Below are 20,416 nucleotides of genomic sequence, written 5' to 3'. Positions count from 1 at the left end.
AAAGAAAGAAAAAAAGGAAAAGGAAAAGGAAAAGGAAAAGGAAAAGGAAAAGGAAAAGAAAAAGAAAAAGAAAAAGAAAAAGAAAAAGAAAAAGAAAAAGAAAAAGAAAAAGAAAAAGAAAAAGAAAAAGAAAAAGAAAAAGAAAAAGAAAAAGAAAAAGAAAAAGAAAAAGAAAAAGAAAAAGACAATCTTCCTTGTGAGTAGTCTATGATCTCAAGATGTCTGCTTAGCTGGCAAAACACACATACTCCTTAGTGAAACATTTTCTGAGCATTTCAGTCATACTGAAGCAGAAGTGTCTGTATCAAATCCACATTCTAGGTTACTAGAATCCAGCTGCAACATAGTGTTGTTGTGTTTTGTTGTTGGTGTTTGGTTTTTAATGATATTTTAAGCACCATTCGGAATGTAGATGAGGTGGCTGTGCTAAAAAAAAAAAAAAGCTTTATCAGTAAAATACTTCCAGAAGACAGCAAAGCAGCTAAGTGGCCTTATTTTAAAGCAAAACAAAAATATCTTATACAGACTCTGCAATTTTGTGGAGCTGCTGGGATTGTTTTTTAACATAATCTGTTTCTTATAACTACTATGGGTAAAAAAGCTACCTCTATATATGAAGAAAGAAGTACTCCTGCAGCTACTTTAAGAAAGTGCCTGGTCAGAGTTCCTAGTGAGACAGGCAGTGTGGCTTCTTAGGGACTGCCTGGAAATCAGTGTCAGCAATCAGTAAGGTAAAAGCATTAAAAATATGCTCTCACTGCAAGCACAGACAAAGACCAATAATTTAGGAGACTTACATTAAAAAAATGGATCTTCTAACCTCCTTATTTAGCTTTTTTACCTATTTCTTTAATTTTGATTTTCACCTATTCCAGTCACCACTGCTGGTTTGTCCTTGATGAGGATAAAATATTTCGATTCTGAATGCAGTCTTCATGAAATAAGCTACAAAAAGCACGTAGCTGTGAATGAGACTACAGCATGATTACTTACATAAATTTGGGAGTTCTTTAGTGGTACTCACCATCCCCACTAAATACACCTGGGAAAAGGACATTAAGAAAATTCTTGCAGTGGTGATCCAATAAGAGGTCACCTTTTGCCAGGTGGAATATAAAAATAGATAAATTGTAAATCAGCCAAAGGTGCAGAATATCTACAGTTGTCTTAAACCTTTAACCGTAGCTATCACACCGATCACTTTACAACCTGCTTTGCCAGGTGTAATTAATTCACATTATTTTGTCATGAAAATCACAAGAGATGCAAGTTGCATCAAAGCAGAAAGGAGCTGGCAGCAAACCCAGAACCACATAAAGATGCTGAGGATGGGATCCAGTTGCCCGTAAGCCTCTAACACCATTTTTGGTGGTCTCGGGGCTATTTAGGGATAGTCTGTGTGCTGCCTACTGCCACCCGGGGTGGCACTAACCTTCTGCAAGCCCTGTGCCCTACCTGCCAGCCCCCCTTGGCTGTCCCTGGCATCCTAGGGCATTTCTAATAGCAATGGTCGCTTATCTCTGAGTATGGGATCTCACCCTGAACATTTATTTTCAGCAATACATTTTGGCTGCCTGTTGAGGGAAGAGTCCTCACATATAGGTGGCTGTGAAGACCAAGAAAGAAATAAATATATGACTGCAGCTAGGAAATCCAACCCCGTAAAATGAACGCTAGTCTGCTGTCCTTGCTTCTAGAATATATATATACATGTATATATATTTAATTTCACCTTCCTTCATCTTCCTGGAATTACTAACAGAACAGAAAAGGATTTTTTTTTTCTCCTTTCCTTTCACAGCCACGTGGGGCCATGTACCCCTGAAAGGCGCTGTCCATCAGAGGTTGCAGTCTGCCTTGTGCAGTTCTCGGATATATTTAAATCTTCCTTTACCCTTCAAAGGCTGGTTGAAAGAAGTGTTAGGTCATTATTTCAGGCTGTAGCTTAATACTTAGGTTTAACGGCATACGATCTCTCTCCAGCCTTCACCAAAGACCTTCATTCACTGAAGGTCAAGGTATTAAATGCTATTTTTAAACACACCCAGCAGTGAAGAGTTAAAAATAGACTTCTACGAAAACGTACAGTAATTGGTTAAACCTTGTTAGCCATCACATGAAGATGATAACTCCTCCCAGGAAAAGACATAGCAAAAGCAGCTTTGACATGGGTTTATACTTAGAAGAGCAGCTGCAGGCTTACTGGGAAGGCGTTCACAATATAGGCTCATGGACAATTAGCAGAAAAAAAAACAAAACACAGTTTGATTCTGCAAAGGAAGGGAACGAAATAAAAGATTTATTTTTTTTTTCTTTCCTCATCATGGTCTGCAAATGAATTCCATGGATTTTCTACTTTGGAACAATCACCAGTAGGGAGAAAACCTCAAAGGATGGAGCTGGGAAAGGCAAAGCTGCTGCGAACTGGTCTCAATGCTTTATATCAAGCCATCCACCCCGTGCATGGAATCGCCTGGACAGATGGGAAGCAAGTGGTACTGACTGCCTTGTACTACCAGAACGGAGAGCTGAAGTTTGGAGACTCGAGCGTTGTCGGTCAGTTTGAACACGTGCATGGGCTTTACTGGGGCCCGTGTTGCTCTGCAGAGACGCCAGCTCTGCTCGCTGTTCAGCACAAAAAGCACGTCAGCGTTTGGCAGCTGGGCTGCAGTGCCGCCGAGAAGAGCAAACCCTTGGTTTCTCAGACCTGTGAAATTGGGGAGCCATTTCCACTGCTTTCCCAGGGCTGCGTGTGGCACCCGAAACAGGAGGTCTTGGCTGTGCTTACGAAGAGAGACGCTTCAGTCTTGCATGCCGTTCGTACGGACAATAGTAGAGTTAAGGCGGACATCAAAAGCAGTGGGCTTATTCACTGCGCTTGCTGGACCAAGGATGGCAATCGTTTGGTAGTCGCGATAGGCAGTGCCCTGCATTCCTATATTTGGGATGATGCTCAGAAAACTCTAAACGTCTGCTCCTTTTGCCCAATCTTCGATGTGGGAGGTTATATCTGCGCTATGGAAGCCACGCTGGATTTCCAAATTGCTGTAGCTACCGAGCTTCCTTTGGATAACATCTGCGGCTTGAACGCGGGCATTACGTTTGATACGCCATCTGGAACCGAAACTGGCTCTTTAGTCTCACAGTCTATGGTGTTTGGCGATGAGGAATACTCCATGGACCTGCGACGAAGGTCCACAGATTCAGACAGGTCAGGCACTGTCGATTCAATAGCTTCTTCTTCATCGGGACCTATGGACTTAACCCACATCCTTGCAAACCACCGGCGGTCTGATCCCGGTCCTCTCATTACCCTGAAACGCAAAGACTCTGCAACAATAAATGGTCAAGATTCTTCTTACCTGATCTTGGTGACTTTTGAGAGGAAGGTAACCACCACCAGAAAAGTCACCATCCCAGGTATTCTGGTTCCTGACATTATGGCTTTTGACCTTCGAGCTCAGATTGTGGCAGTAGCCTCTAACACTTCTAACATTGTTTTGGTGTATTCAGTGACCTCTTCCTGCATGCCCCATATTCAACAAATCCAGCTGGAAAAAAATGAAAGACCGAAGGGCCTGTGCTTTTTGACCGATAAGCTCCTGTTGATCCTCATCGGGAAGCAAAAGTTCCCCGAGCCTAACTTCATTCCCTCATCAAGTTCAGACAGGTACGTAATGCGCCTGATGGCCAAAGAACTGATGCTGGAAGAGGATTCTTCAGCTCTGCCAGACACGAAGCAGCACATGCTTTATAGCTTTGTATCCTCTGTGAACATACCTGGAAAAAGAAAGTTCTTTGAAAATCTTGCCACAGAAGACCAAGGTCCAAGCAGGGAGCTGTTAATACCGAGAAGCACAGTTATTCAGTCTCCTAGTGGCAGGAGAAGACTCATTGAAGAAGTGAAGAGCCCCAGTTATGAGCAGAGCTCTTCCTCAAGTGTTAGTGACCTGGATGAGAAAAAGCTCCCAGGTGACACCTCCATTGCCTTGGAAAATTTGGATGCTGAACCTACCAATCGCTCAATGGCTCTTCTTGGTTTTGGAACACCTGCCAGGCCTTCCAGTAGACCAGTTTCCCCTAAAGTGCAGTTCAGCGTGATCCAAGAAACATCGAGCTCTAAAAATAACAATTTGCCAAGTGAAAGAGGAATGAGTCACATATCCAGAAATTTAGAGAGACTTTGCGGCAGCTTCAACGAGTTACAACTGAGTCTTTCTGAAATAACAGACCTTGCTAAAAATGGGAGAAGGGTATCTTTAGCCTACCCGTGTTCACAGGAACCGCCGGTTGTTCATATCACTTATCAGGTAATTTTTTCATCAATTTACAAATATTGTGATAATCCACTGAACTTTAAAGCAATATTTTATTTATATAGCTTTAGATCAAGAGGATGCAGTTTAATTCTTACCAACCCATGAGAAATGCAACCTGAGGTTGGCATGGAGCTTAATTTAAAATGGTATTTTGTCACTGAAACAATAACTAAGGCTAACATGGATTTAGAGGATACTTCATGTGGGAGATCTGTGTATTTTCTTTGCAAAACTTCTAAGCAAAACTGTCATGGATAGTAGCTGACTTTGTGTGCCTCTATCAAATAAGAGCACAAAGACACGTGGCTACATGTACAAAAAGGTTTGTGTGTTAGTTTAGTGTAGAGAGGAGCCTGTGAGTAGCTATCAGTAGGCATCCCCACCAGAAACCTAATAAAGTCAAACCTGAGCTCAAATCCAAAGTTTGAAGGTAGCTAGACTCTCATGAAGGCTGAAACAAAGTACTGAATATCAACTTGGGGAAAATTCAGGTGGGAATGATACAAAGCTGACTTATTTCTACTTCAATGTCTCACTGTTAATCTTTACACAACTGGACACAATCAATTTGCAAAAAGTGTTATCACTACAAATTTTCAGAAGAATTATCTGCCAGTATGCAATTATCATTTCATTAAATAAATAGATGAATATCAAATCACCATGTTCCTATCCCACCCTTATTTTAACAAAATTCCTGCTGGTTTCAATAAGAATTTCAACTAAGGAACAAAGGCTGTGCAATTATTTCTTGTGTTTATTCTTAGTATCATTACCAGTAATACCAATATTATACTGATAATAGTTTGCTCATCCTGATTCTATTGGCATCGCTGCTAGAACCAGGGTTCCTTTCGGGATATTGATGCCAGTTGCAAATGCATTCTCTGTTGCAAGATAAGCAGAGTTAACTCAAGTAATACATTAATTTTGTAACGCTGCTGCTGCAGTATGTATTTCTTAGACAAATTTGACTCATGGTTGTAGAATAACGACCTCCTTTTGTTTCAAAGGGATCCATACAGACGTCTAAGCACCCCTCCTTGAACATTCATTAAGGGAATCGTGACTCGATTTAAACATATTCATTAATTGTTAGCAATTATTTACTTGGCATTTTAGCAGATGATGGTATGCTAAGTACACTGGATAAAAACAAAGCTTTTGATCTGAATTAGTCAATAATTTAACTTGAATATATTATAAAAATTCTGGTTAAAAAAAAAAAGTCTATTTTAAATAATTTAGGATTTTATTTAGCAAGAAGCAAGATCTTCTGTTCCCCAGCATGTTTGAATTAATTCTCATTTCTTAATATAAATCAACTTCTTTATTTATCAAGTAGCCCCTTTTTCTTGGATTTGATTGGATTAACCTTTCCAAAGAGAAGTTCTGATTGTGACACCTAACATTAATCTAAGATCTGAAGTCAACATGCACATGTTGGCTTACACAAGCAGTAAGAATTAATTTTCCTGATTTCCTCTTTGGGAATAAATAAATAATAATAATAATATTACGTAATAAAACTAGCGTGCCTAAAATATTGCCACAGTAACTAGATTTAAAAAGGAAGTCTCTTATTTATCTAAACAGTTTAATTTCACATTGAGTCAGCATAAAGCCCCTCTAGTACTACACTATAATGACTCAGAAAATGCCACTCGATGTCTTCCCAACACATAGATCTTCTGGGTAAGTCTCACATCTAATGCCCTGAGTAGTTCAGCCCCTCGTCTGAAATCCAGCAGCATCACATAATGATGCCAAAAAATAATGAAAAATAGACTGATGGCAAAAAGGCCTCCAGACAGACAGGGAAATATTTGCTTCATAGGCAGCTGATAATTTTCTCAGAAGATAAGTTCTTTTAATTAATTTGGATTCAGACATCTGAACCTTGCTCTTTCTGCAGGAGCTGAGGAGCGCCCCATGAGCTCAGGGACCAGCTGGGCTATGGGTTCCAGCCAGGCTCTGTGTTCACGGTGCAGAAAGTCAGGAAATAGCTTTATTGCCATATGAAATAAATATCAGCCTGTGGAAAAGACTCTAAACTTTAGGAGCTGCAGTCCGGTCAATAATATGGCCATTATCTGGCAACTTCTTGGGTCAGGTGTTTGTGCACAGCAGAGGCTCGATCTTGATTGAGGAATTTTACCATAAAGTAGAATGAGCAGTACTACACAACCATACACATTAAAAACATAAAAGTTTAAAGCATAATAGATAAAAATATAGCAATGATTAACAGGCAGTGACGAACACTGCTGTGCAGCAGCGTTAGTGACGTACATAAAGATACCAGATCTGCTTAGAAAACCGTAATATAAACCAGAATGTGTATTGCTTAATTATTCAGAATGTCTTCTTACTGAATAGCCTTCAAAACCTTTATTCTGTTAGTGCTGGCCTGCCCACAACTTCTCTGAAGCCATGTCCATGCGGCACTACCAGAATTTATATTCTGCGTAGCCCACAGCCATAAAAGAAAAACACGATCACTCACACTTCGGAAATGTCACTGCACTATCACTTGTGTAATAGCAGCCAGCCACCAGAGGTGATTTGATCATTCAACCCTGAAAAGCAAATATTATTGCTCTTTCATCACACACAGACTTGTGATTCAAGCTAGTGTGGGAGGGCAGACAGACAGACACAATAAGGAGATATTATTTAACAAGGGGGAAAAAAAAGAGAGAGATGAAGATCTGCCACAGATCTGTTTCTGTTTCATCTTGCAAAAAGATGCTTTTATCATCCATTTCCCCCAGAAAAGAAACAGCTGCAGAATATTTAAACTAGCCTCATTCAAAAGCTAATTAGAGTGGAAATAAAGGCAATCTGGATTTGGAAATAATGGCATTTAGGGGAACCTCTCCAGGAGGAATAAAATTCATCTTAATCTGAAGAGTATCTTAAAAACTCCTGCATTTTGCTCACAAGCAGCATTATGTCAAAAACCTACATCACAGAAAGCACGTATTGCCTGATTACACAGGAAATAAATATCTTTTCAGCAATTAGTCAACAGGATTTCCTTATTTCCTTTTGTTAGCGTTCACCAACAATTAGATACAAGACAATTTGTACTTTTATACCTTCCTACAATTCACTATGGGAAACTTTATTGCCAAGGTCAGCTACAAAATCAACAATTTTTACACAGAGCTGGGAGATGAACTGAAGGGATCCAAACACGTGGCAATAAATTTGCTGATACAAATACATGCAGTAGAGATAAAGAAGGGGGGGTGACAGTAAAATGAGCAAAGAGATAAGGAGAAAGCAGGCTGCAGTGATCAGCTATGATAAGACCACGAACCTTCTGGAAATCCAAAGGGTAATTTTGCCTCGAGTCGAGCAATAGAAAGAAAGTCATGAAAATGATGGAAGAGGAAGGCGTTATGACTGCTCCCTGGAGTAAGAAACTAGTCAGCCAGCCTGAAGTTTAGAAGGAAGAGATTTAGGATGACCATAAAAGACCTGCAGTAGTCAAGACCAGGGGTGATTAATGCAGGGATAACATTTTGAGCAAAGGGTGAGGAATCTGTTAAGAACAAATTCTGACGACAGTGTTGTGAAGGTGACCAGCAGCAGGCAAGAAGGGTTTGTAGTGGAGATGCAACACCTTTCATTAGGCCAGATCATTTGGGTGCCAGATACAAAAAGACAAATGTACTGCCAAAAATGAAGCCAAGCTTTTGTAAAGTAAAGGTTTGAGTAAGCAAACCAACAAAAATCCCAAAGATCAAGGATGACAAAGGGCATGCCTTAGATGACCAGACACCTGCAACATTAGTTGCAGAGCTATTAAGAGGGAGCAAAGAGCAGAGAAATGCTAGCATCACATCACACATGTCCTTCTGCATGCTATAAATGCAAACTGAGCTGGGATTTAAGCACCCCTGAGCACCTCAAATCTCTTCTAATTCAAACATTTTACAGGCTTACTCTTCTCTGACAGGTTACTTAGGGTTGCAGCTGGAACGTCCCACATAAGGCCATGTGAAGATGCTGAGCTGTTGAGAGCTCCACCAAAATAAAATCAGGATCCACCAGAAATTAAACCAGGATCCCAGCAGTAGAAGTCAGGGGAGGAGAGGGAAGCAGCACAGGCTGCCAAACCTCACTGGTGGTACCTGTGGTGATGCTGTACGAGGCTGTGCCACAGAGCTCTCTGAGTGTTGGAAATCATAGTTCTCCTTCCTCCTCAGTGCTCCTCCATAGCCACCGAGCTCTCTTTTCCTTGTCTTCTTGGTCAGATCCCCCACATCTATATAATTCACCAGTTTCTGGCATCCCACACGATGAATGTGGGGGCAAGGCAAAAGCAAGCTGACTAATAGGGACCGGGGTTTCGGAACTGGAATTATCACTGAAGCACAGCTCAAAGAGCTGAAATCAAGGGTTTAAGAAAAGAAAACACAGATCCAAGCAACTGCAGCCCTTATTCGTCTTGCAGCGCACAGATGTGGCTGACAAACCCGATACCTTTCCTTTATAAAGATGAGATTATTAACACAAAGGATAGGAAGAGTATTTAAAACACTTGTAGTTCAGTACAGCACTCGAAATCGTGCCATGTGGGAAATTACTTGTTCAACAGAAAGATTAATATTGGGATTGGGATTAATAGAAGAAATATGAAGATGGTTAAGAAATGAGCTGGAAAGAGGACAGCAAACAGTTCTAAATATATATTTAAAAAAAAAAATAAGAAATTTTCTAGTGGATTTCATATGATTGGTCTTCAGGCCGATCTTAAAGTTTCATTAATAACCTGATGAGATATGCCAATAAAATCTGCTTATAGCATAAAGTCTGTAGTATTTTCAATTCAGGATCAGAATATGATACCTGTAATTTAATGACCTTCCCATCTTGAATAACAAAAAATGGATCGAAATGAACGCATATAAAGTGCATATTGGAAATTCCAGGATAAAAAGCAGGAATTTCTGCTATCAACTATATTCATTAGCTGGAAACAACTGAAGAAGACAAACACTTGCATGTGTTAAGTGACTGCAAGATGACAATGAATTAGGAATACGACGCGTTTATGGAAAGACCAAGGCTATGGCTTGGTGAGGCATTGGTGAGGTGCATGCAGTAAGAAATGCAGGTGGGGGCAACACAGCTGTGGAGCCTCATCTGGAGCAGTTTCCATTTCTAGACATCCACGTGCAGGAACAACACAAGCAAACTGCAATCAATTTGCCAGGGGTAGTAAAAATGCTGTTGATTGGAGCATGTCCTGATTCACGTCACTGTTTCATCAGTCGTCAAATTTAAGCTCACAAGGACGATCTCAGCATCCAGGTGGCTGTAGGCAGTGTGTTCGGAAATAAAAGACAAGAAGTGAAAAGGATCAGGAGGCAGAACTGGCTAGCTGCTCAGTGGGAATCCAGAAAGTTAGAAGAGACATGCTTGTTTATTGTCTGGTTTTATGGTGTATAGCACCTAATCCAGGAGCCTTTTTTGCCTCGGTCAATGGTTTTCTTTGTGCTCCAAACCATGAGTTTTGAAAGACAAATTGGCAGCAGCACGACTGTCTGGCTGCAGCCCAGGAGATCCCTTGTAGGCTATAAAATGTTCAAGGGGCAGGCTGACACAGCTGAGGGAAAGCAATTCCTGAATCGATAGTTTGTTTCTGTTGGATTTGTGTTGAGGGAGGGCTGGACCTGACAGATTACAGGTGTTTGGCTGCAGAAGGTTTATCTGAAAATATCCCCTCAAGTATGTGAAAATACAGTTGTTTATTCTGTGATTAACATGTTCTTAATCCACCAATAAACTTTGGTTTAAAATAAGACAACCAGCAGAAAGAGCTTTTAATATGAAAATTAATATGAAGTCTCTGGCTTCAGTGGGAGATAAACAGTGACACAACAAAACCAGAGGTACATATTTTAGGAAGTGGTGGATTAAATTAAAATTTGGCTAGAAAATGGTCTTTTATTCGACAAATGAAAATGGCAAGTACTAAGGTGAGTGAATCTCTCAAGGTCAATCTCTGTGTAATGGTTTGATCTATAAAAAGGGAATAAAAAGAGTTACCTACCTCTCAAAAGAGCATTAAGTTAATTCAGTTAATATATGTGATGTGAGTGAACATATTCCTCAAAGAGGAACGTTATCATTACTTAAACCCACCATTAAACAAAAAGAGGCTAAATAATTAGAAGATTGAAACTGAACGATCCTGGACCTGACTGAGTTTGTCAGCAGAAAAAAATAAAATGTAAATGTGATCAGGTTTATCATAATAAACAGAAGTATAGAACAAAGAGAGAACAGCTAATATGAATGCTCACAAGTGATGAAAGACAAACACCTCTGAAACTTAAGCTTTGAGGTCTGTACTTGAAAAACTGTAAAACCATGGGTTTTACAAAAGAGATGCCATGTAGGTTTTTATGCACAAAAATGTTTTCAACTTCTAATACCCGTCAAAATTGTAACTTTAAAGGCTAAGTAGAAAGCACACTAGAACAAAGTCATCCTAAATATACATTTCCATGCAGTGGGTTTCAAGTCAACAGAGACATTGCTAGACCACTTTCTGATTATTCTTGGGTTGAAGCATACTTGCATGAAAAAAAAAGGAACTGCTTGGGTCAAGGCAATGAACCTGTCTCAACTGACATTCATCTTTTTTAATAATCCATTAACTGAGTTACAGGTTTGAATAAACTCTGGTATTTCAGCCTGAGATCAGGGAAATGAAGTGGTTTTCAGATGTACTAATCCACAACACACAGCAGGCAAATAGCGTCTTGGGAATGTAAATGCCAAGCTGACAGTTCAGCCCATTGAGTTGTAAGTATGTTTAGGTTCAAAACAATGTGGTACTTCGTAATTTGAAGTAACCTAAAAATGACATTTCTCTTATATAGCAATAGCTGTAATAAGAAGCTACTCTAGGTTTATGGCTAAGAAAATGATATTTCTTTGACTAAGGATTCTTTTGGTATTTCCCCATTAATTGCACAACAACAAATTTCTGGCTGATGAGGAAACCTTTGAAAGTTGGGTGAAGTTTTTAATGGAAAGATATTTTTACAGTTCTTACACCTTCTATCATATATAAATAAATATATATATAAATAAAAAACAAGCTGATAAAAATATAAAAACAACAACAACAAAAAATACTTTATCTGCATGGCCAAATTAAGATAGAGTTTGGTAGACACTCTGACTTGCAGAGTTCAGTGTTGTTGCATGAGAGCATACATACCATGTACAGAAAAACTGAAGTGATTGTTTGGTTTAGAAAAGTTGTTGCACAGCAAAAAAGCACGTGCTCACTGGGAGAGTCAAAAGACAGCACAATTAGAAATGAAAAGACAATCATTAAAAGAGATGTGTTTAGTCAAATGTCAGATTACCAAGTACAGAAATAGCAGATGCAGTTGGGAACTTATTCAAACATAATTTTGTATCAGAAAGGAAGATGCAAGGGTATAAAGTTAGATGCAGACAGGGTAGGACAAGAAAAGGAGTTAGCACAGATGACTTCTTTTCAAGATGTTCTAAAACATTAACTTGGATCCCTTCTAAATGTACAACACAGAACAGTTTTATGGTCACTGGGGGAGTTTTCATGTTACGATTGACTTTCAAAAGATATCAGATGGGAAATTGCAAATGCAAATCCATATTCACTCCATAACACATAGAATGAATTAACTCCACTGACAATATTAACAATATATTTTTGTGGTCCTTGCACTTTGTAGTAACCTGAATGGCAGAACACAAAGGTGCCAATTCTCAAGACCAGCTAAACTTCTCGAGTGCCACCTCGAGTATGCCATGTTTATATTCAAACACATATTTTTTAGGGAATGTTAGAACTTCCAGGGCAGTAGATCCATATATTCTCTCTCTATCAATAAAAAAAAAACACCCTTACATGTATGATTCCCAAGCCACCTTGCTACAGCAGCTTTCAGGGAGACTGTCTCTATGCACAGCCTCTCTGCAATCCTCTGTGCCAGAAATGGCATTTTACTGGGGTGGAATAGCAGAACAATGAGTATCGAAACACCCACACGTACAGCCCAAACTGAGCAGAACCCAAAGCAGTTGCTTTGGTAGCACAAGACTTAAGCAACTTCCTTGTAGGCATGAAATATTCCCTTCCACTGAACTGACTCTTGAGCCAGAAAGACCCAATGGCCACAGGAACGTGGGGCCTGATGTATTTGATATGAAGGGGTGATGCAGTTTGTGCCACATAAGCACAAAAAGCAAAAGTCAAAGAGGCATGTGCCTCTTTCCATGGGGCTCTCTGCCTCAAATTGCACTCCACAGTTGTGCCATCTCTAAACTGTAGCAATGACAGAGAAAGGAAATGCAAAATAATGAAAGAATTGAAAGGACTGAGAACAGGGGAATGGTTAAAAGGATTCAGGTAAAACAGCTAAACCTTTAACAAGATCTTTTCTTTTACATACATGCGTTTGAAGAAATGTTTTTCAAATGGAGCAGTAACTGAAGAAACAAAAGATGTTCTCCTCTGTGATGGCAAGATCCATTTGAATTTAGTCCAGCAGCTGTTTGATCTGCCCATTATTGAAATGAAACATGGTATGTTCTTTTTATTTCTGGTATCTGGTTTCAACTGAGATTTTTAGTGTAAATGAGGCATTTGTGGTAATTACCCCATGCTGTAGCAAATGCAGATAGCTAAATTCACTTAAATGCTAAGTAATTGCAGAACTACCTATTACCAGAGTAATATGTTGGATGCCTTTGCAGAGGAAGGTTGAGAAAATAATCAGTCCACTGGGTTATCTGGAAATAAAAATACTTCCTTCCGAGCCCTTTTGGCATTCTGCCTTGTCCATCGTCACAAGTGTGCCCCACACCTGGCAATGAAGAGGAGGTTGGAGGAAAAGTCATTCTCACAATGTGATAGATGTACCATGCAGCATTTGGGATTATTTTAATCTAAAATAAACAGCAGTGCTCGATGTTCTGATTTGTCAATCCCACATTTCTAACACCACTGATTTGTAAAGACAGAAGTGGCCAGGGAAACCTAGGCCCTCACTTTCTCTTATCCATTTCTCTACAGTGCTTCTGATGGCTTTTCTCATCACAGCCTTATTATATAATGACCTTAAGGTACATGGTACTTGGCTGCAATTATGATCTCCTTGCTTTGTTTCTGCACTGAGGGATCCACAAATAACTTTGTCTTGGCCTTTGTCTTAGCCCTTGACAGGCTGAGACACGCTGGCTTCATCAGAAGACTTTGTTTTATGAGAAATTAATTCAACTTTTGGTGAGATCAAAATGAAAAGGACAGTAGTAATGTTAAAACGTTCTAAATAATGAGAGTTACGTACCAGACTGATATATACCAGGCTAACTGATGAAGCTAGAACTGATGGCTACATACATGCCACAGCCCAGGGAGGCTGCCTACATCCCAGCCACATTGGGACATTTCAGTTTTTCCCTGGCCTACAGGAGTTGTTCCAGCAGCTAATATGGATATGCAGGATATGCAGATAACAAGTACATGCAGGTTTTGTACTTCTGTCAGCAATTTCTCTTTCCTGTGTAGTGCAGTGGAGGCAAGCACAAAGCCCTCCACGTGCTGCAGAGGCCGGAGCTCTTTCCCAGCAGGCTTCTGCGATAGCACACTGCAGCTTTGCAGGGCAAGGAGGACACATTTTTGGCTCGTACTTCCAGTTCTTGATTTTGGAAATGAATAGCTATAACGAGCAAAGAGGTTTACAATTCAGTATGCAAACAATAAATAAAGTGCCAGAGAAAACATATTTTCTGCTCTATGAAATAGCTGAATATTTACTTCTCAGAACTCTGCCCTTCAATGTCATGCATTGGACTTGGGAGATATCAAAAAAACATCTCAGAATCATGCTAACATGACCCCTGCATGCACAGTGCACTGCTTGGTGTTGCAGAAATTGAGCCTGTTTGTTGGCTGCAAGAAGAAAGACTGAATGAAAAATCCTTCTAAAACTCACCAAAATCCTGCAAAAATTGTCAGATTGCAGGCAGAGGTAGTTATGCGGCAGTTTTTGCAGTTATGACCATGTGAGGTTTATATTCCTCAATCTTTCCTTTGCCACAAGGCATGAATATTAAATTTGATGTTTAAAAATATCACTCCCATCCTTTAATGCTCTATAATTAAAGGGGACATAATGAAAAGTGTGCTTGTACTGTGGTGATAGCCCAGAATTTTTTAACTATGAACCTAAAATTGAATGCATTGAAAAAAAAAAAAAAGCTTATAACTGCAGACCACATTCATACCCATAGCAAGGCTATTAGGATCACAAGAGTTATACGAGCAATGAACTTGCCCTCATCATGTGTGCATTAAGCCCAGGACCGTAATACCATTACCTGGGCTAAATATAGCCTGCCACATAGCGCCGTGGTGTTAGCACACACAAGGCTCTCTTTTCTGCAGGTCATCGTGCCAATAACTGTGCGTAGCAGAAGGGAATTACATTCAGCACAAGGTTTTTCTGCCTTCAGTGGATTTGGGGGCGAATGCTTCAAAGCAGTGTTACCAATTGCACAGAGAATTTCAAATATTTCAATGGGTGGAAATAAAAAGCCTTAGGAGTATGACTAAAGAGTCTGCTTTATCAATTTGACCAATAATATCAACTGGGACAGCAGAGTTTCCACTTCTAGGCCCACTGTTTACAGAATCTGAAGACTGTACAGAATTAGAAAGAAAGTATTAAGAGGAGAAGATTAAAGCTTCATGGTTTGGAATGACAAGCTCCTTATGATGTAACAGGTGACATGACAACTTGGAACAGCGTCGCAGCCCAGGGTGGTGCTCCGTTAATAGTATAAGGGAGATTTGCTTTGTCCAGTAACGTGGTTTGTTACAACTGACAGAAATTAAGCATGGCTTTCCGTTCCTTTTTTCCATCTTCTTTTTCCATTTGCCTTTTCAAAACACAATCTTATCTCCCCAAATTAGAAATGTGAACAATAAAACATAACAGGGCTTTCTTTAGCTCAGATCCCAGCCAGTGGCACTGCTCAGTATTGACAGGATCCTATGCTCTAAGAAAATGCATGACACAAGGGCTCCCACAATGCTTACCAGCTGCTACAGTGTATTTTCTTTTATTTTTTTAATTTCCACAAAATGCCAAATTGAACAACAGACAAACAGAAAGTTCACTATTTTGTTTAACAGCTGTAAGATCCAGTCCAACAGGAAACAGATGACTCACTAGGAAAAAAAAAAAAAAAGAAAAAAAAAAGAAAGAAAAAAGTATATATAGCTTCATTTGCAAGCTGACTTTCAAAGGAAGGTAAAAAACAAAGTGTGGGAGGCTACATTTATTTTCTGCTTCTGTGTAATACAGAGAGTGATCCTGAATGATTTTAGTCTTTGTGATTTAATCTTGCCTCCTTTTTTTTTTTTTTCTTTCCTAAAAGGAAACAGATTTAAAACATTATAAACATTATTCAGGTTCTGTTCATTCTCTTCTTATGAAAAGTTTTGATTAATAATTAAAGGACAATGAATTTTATTATATCTATATATCTTATTATATATAGCTTTTGTAAATCTGCTTTTTAAAATCATTATATCTTCTGGAAACCATCTCCAAGGTGTAACTTGTTCCATTTGTGATATGAAATTGTAAACATACTGCACAATCTTGGTTAAATGAAGGAGATGGAAATCCCAAATTCCCTTTAGAGCCAACACAGCACAATAATTTTCTTTACCAATTTTTTTTCCATTTTTATGATCTCTTCGTCATTTGGGAAGAGCAGATGAGCAAAAGGGATAAGCAGAAGTAGATGTCACTGGAACAAAAGCTGGCACGGAAAGGCTGGCTGAGTTTTCAGAAAATGGAGATACTTCAGTTTATCAGAGCTAGCAAAGAGATGCTTGGCTTTTCAACATAACCTAAATAAGGGATAAAATGCCTCAAAACTCTCAAGACCTTTTGTTTAGCTTCCCTTTGCATTTACACGTAAGTGTGTTTGGCATGGACTGCCAGATCTTACTGTCGTTAACATGACAAGGTCTTGGTGTACAAAAGGGAAGCGTGCTCTGCTCTGCTGGATGGCTTCTTAAAACGTGTTTGTGCACTTTTAACCAGAGCCATACGCTCATTTCCTTTTTTGCTTCATTTTTGTAGGCTCCTCTTGGATTGTGCTCACTGCAGACAAGGACGGCTTCGTGCCATTAATATTCAAAGCAGCACAGGAGATAATCATAAGGGATGGAACTGACAGTTCGGAAGTCTGTGGAGGGCACTCCTACAAAAAGGGCAGCCTAATGCAGCCTCCCAGCAGAGTGACATAACTGCTCAACAAAACCCACTAACGATCCTTTTTTTTTTTTTTTTTTTGTCTGAAGCAATACAGAAATGTTCTGCAGTGTCAGAAACTGAACGACTAGGAAGCTGTCTTCACTACTTGCAATATATTTTAACTGTAAAATCTGTGATATGGTTACACATTAGCTAAATCCTAGGGTTGGCCGGACCCTGATGGTTTCTTCAGAAGGATCAGACCTAGCCTGAAGTTTATCAGCACTGTTGTTGCATATCAGTACTGTTGTTTAGCATAATGTTAACAACATTATGCTAAAAATCATGCAGTAAAAACAAGTCTGGCTAATCCAGGAGTACAGACTCCACAAAAGCAACCAAATGTTTTTTGTTGCAGGAGAAAATGCAATTAAAGAGCATTTATGTTGAGGAAAACTGGGGAGGGAAATGAGAAAGGAAAGCACTTTTAGGCTGTCTTTGCTGTTCCAGTGGGTCCCATGGAAACCTGCAATGTTTTCAAAAATGTATAATTCTAACATAAAAAACGTTCAACTACTAAAATGGCTGCATCGCTGTCTCACTTACACAGCATGTAGATTTATACATGCACATGGAGGAGAAAGAAAAAAGCCTTGCCAGGTAAATTAAGGATCAAAGGCACTGAATGTAAATTTTATTTGGCTACATGCAAGTGTCTACACCGAACTTGCCACCTAGACTCCTGTAGGATCAGTCCTAAAGCCAAAAGCACTCCTACAGCAGATCAGTCGTGTCCTACTGTAGATCTCTAAAAGTGATCATGGTGAACCTTCCCTATTCAGTCAGTAATTAAGTGCCTACTCCATGCCACTGCCTGCAAAGCAAGCTCGTGTGACTGGTCTGAATGCAGACATTTGCACGTAGTCAGAGGGATCCCACCTTCAGAGACAAGGGGTAACACCAACACATCTGAGGAGCAGACAGGCAGATTCATGGAAGTTCAGCCTTCGTGACTACGGTGAGAGGAATAACAGAGGAACTGAGCAAACTCCTGAGGGAACTCCCAGTCTTCTCGTCCTCTCAATGCCATGAGATGAGTAAAGTGTTGTGAGCAGCCACGTGGGTGAGGTGCAGCATCTCCTACTGCTGCATAGGTCCCCACAGAGAACACACGAGGTGTACCTGCTTCATCCTGTACGATCAGGGAAACATAAAAGGGATGAGGCATTTAATCTACTGTTAAGACTTATTTGTCATTCTATGTGTTTTGGGTCTTGTTAGTGCTATGGGAGAGTCTTTCTTCCCTCCTGGGAACCATGTAAAGCCTCACAGTCCACAGACACCCTAAAATCCAGGTGTAATACCTCGCCCCGTACCAGTCCTGGGTCAGTAAGGCAGGTCTATGATCTGAAAGCACTTAATGGGATTGGGGAGTTTGGCACAAGTGTCACCCCAGTGATGCAGCCAGAAATCACAGGAGGAACAGATTAATTCAATTCACTGATATAAATAATGTCCTTCTCATGCAAGTATCTTCCCAGAGACAAAGAGATCATCGTTCTAACAAGGCGGCAAGCACAGGTACGTGATGGAGCTGGGTCTAGTTGTCCTAATATTTCCTTATATTTCTAAATGATTTAACGCATTTTGAAGGAGCAAAATGCACTTCACCAACATCCTCACATATCACAATGATTTCTGGTACTTCAAATACTCAGGTCTGTGGCCAAGTAAAATGAAAAAAAAAAAACAAACATATTATTAACTAGAAATGATGGAAGGATATTTTGATAGGAATATTTAGGATAAACTAAAGGAAGAATTAAAGGAAATTTTCCTGACAAATATTGTCTTCAAAGGGAAATGGTGGTAGTCCCTCAGTTTGGTCCACTTAACATGAGGCTACTGAAATACGAAAAAATATGTTATGTGGTACAGACCTGCACTGCAAACACATGAAATTGAAGAAATAGAGGACTGAGACTATCAGGCTCATAACACCCCGAGGCACCCATCTGCACTGCATAGCTTCTTTGAGTTCCTGATACACGTTATTCAGAAGAATCATACTCCAAGAGCTCCTGCTCCACCTCTTGTCATCTTCATGCCTCAGTGCCGCTGCATTAAGGGGGGATTCCCAAATACTAATAAATAATTCCCAGAGGGGGAATTCTGGAAGGTGAAAATCTTACCTAATAAGATCAGCAAGTACGTGCTTCAAAGAAACCTCAGAACTTGTAATTATCACGAGGCATTTCACTGTCAGTCTGACACACTACCGTTTGGATTTTCCATGTACAACTTTTCTATAAAACGATCTGCCTGTTGAGAAGATCAGGAATGAAAAGAGCTTCCACGCCTGACTGACTGCTAAGTTTTGCTTGGTTCAGCAGAGCTAAAAGGAGGCAAATAAACTTTCAGATGACAAAACAATTAGTTTCAGGGAATAGCTCTAAAAGGTGGCTGTAAAATTTGGAAACTTAGCTCTGTGATGCTTAACAAACTTTGGGATTTCTTATACTTTACTGACATTTTTTCCTTTGCTGTATGATTCAATGGTTACTGAACCTATGTAGGACCTAATCTGCCTGAAAGTGCTACCATTATCCAGCACAATTAGTCTGGTAACAAATGAGGACCCCAGTTCATCTTTTTGCACACTCACGGTTTTATAGGAAGGCTCAGGAAAAGCACTCTCTATAATCAATTAAAAATTAATGCTGTTGAAAACCAGCACTACCCTCCATGCTTATGAACACACATCACGCACATATAACTCCCGTGGAAAATAAGTGTTCAACTCATATACATTCAGTTACAAATGAACAACTCCTAAATGAAGGAAGATTTGTTTCCAGTTAATGATTTAGGGGTCCAGTGCAGAACTATTTTGTATAGTGTCTATCACAGGCCTATCAAGTTAAAATTGAAAGTAATAAAAGCACTGGAATAAGTGCTGAAGAGATTTATGCAAAGCAGAGGATAATTTTCAGCTTTGGTTTGGATGGAGAACAGATGGGGAATCAGCGAAGTAAAGAGATATAAGGCTGTTCTATTAAGCACAAGCTGTACAGAAGACTTTTGCACAAACAATGAAAAAGGCGTGTGGAAAGATAAAAAGAGCTTGTACTAAGTGAGTTGAGCAGAGAGTAGGCTGTGAAAAGGAGAAAAGCACAGACTGGGAAGCATTCACCTTCCTCCAGCAGGGCTGTTTCATAAACAGTGGCCAAAATCGATCAGTTTAGAAAAAGTGGAGTTGTTCAGGTCACCTGAATTTCAGGAAGGTGCTGAGTCCCACTTTTAGACCCCTTCTTTCAGCAACAGAGAGGACAGGCTCCTCCAGAAGAAGAACGAGCGTACCTGTGCAAGGTTCCTGCCTGGAGGGAAGGCTGCCTTTCATAATTAAAACAGAGGAAAGCTGGGAGCTTAAATGGGAAGTCAAAGCATAACGGTTGCACTCAGTACACCGTACCAGTGGCACTCAGAACACTTAATGGCATCCCAGCTCCTCCCAAACATTACCCCTGTGGGGAATAAACAACATACCAGAAAGTCTGAATTTCCATTTTAATTGCTCTGCGTTTTTATGCAGCACATTTAAATGCATCCTAGTGTGTTTTAGGACTTATTATATCTTTACTTAAAAGTACAATCTGCTTCAAATTAAAGTTGAAGCTTACCTTACGTTTCCCATAACTTTGCTGCTAAGCACGTGGCATCTATTTTAGTCTTCCTGGTTTCATGTATGGCCTCCCTGCTTGGGGAAACTGCAGAGGACAGAAATGTTACATCCCAGGTAGGTTCTTC

The 20,416-nt window shown here is 39.8% G+C and overlaps 1 protein-coding gene across 1 annotated transcript; it reads left to right on the top strand.

The window, feature by feature from the left end:
- The first annotated feature begins 2,077 nt into the window (after positions 1-2,077).
- LOC137854835 (WD repeat and coiled-coil-containing protein-like) lies at positions 2,078-19,342 on the top strand. The gene is made up of 3 exons (XM_068678741.1): positions 2,078-4,310; positions 12,800-12,920; positions 16,496-19,342. The coding sequence occupies exons 1-3, from the start codon at positions 2,394-2,396 to the stop codon at positions 16,660-16,662; spliced, it is 2,205 nt and encodes a 734-aa protein (XP_068534842.1). The 5' UTR covers positions 2,078-2,393; the 3' UTR covers positions 16,663-19,342.
- Positions 19,343-20,416: the final 1,074 nt, after the last annotated feature.

This window comes from Anas acuta, chromosome 3, assembly GCF_963932015.1.
Source record: "Anas acuta chromosome 3, bAnaAcu1.1, whole genome shotgun sequence".
In the NCBI taxonomy this organism is placed as follows: Eukaryota; Metazoa; Chordata; class Aves; order Anseriformes; family Anatidae; genus Anas; species Anas acuta.
This window is presented reverse-complemented; position numbering and strand designations above follow the sequence as displayed.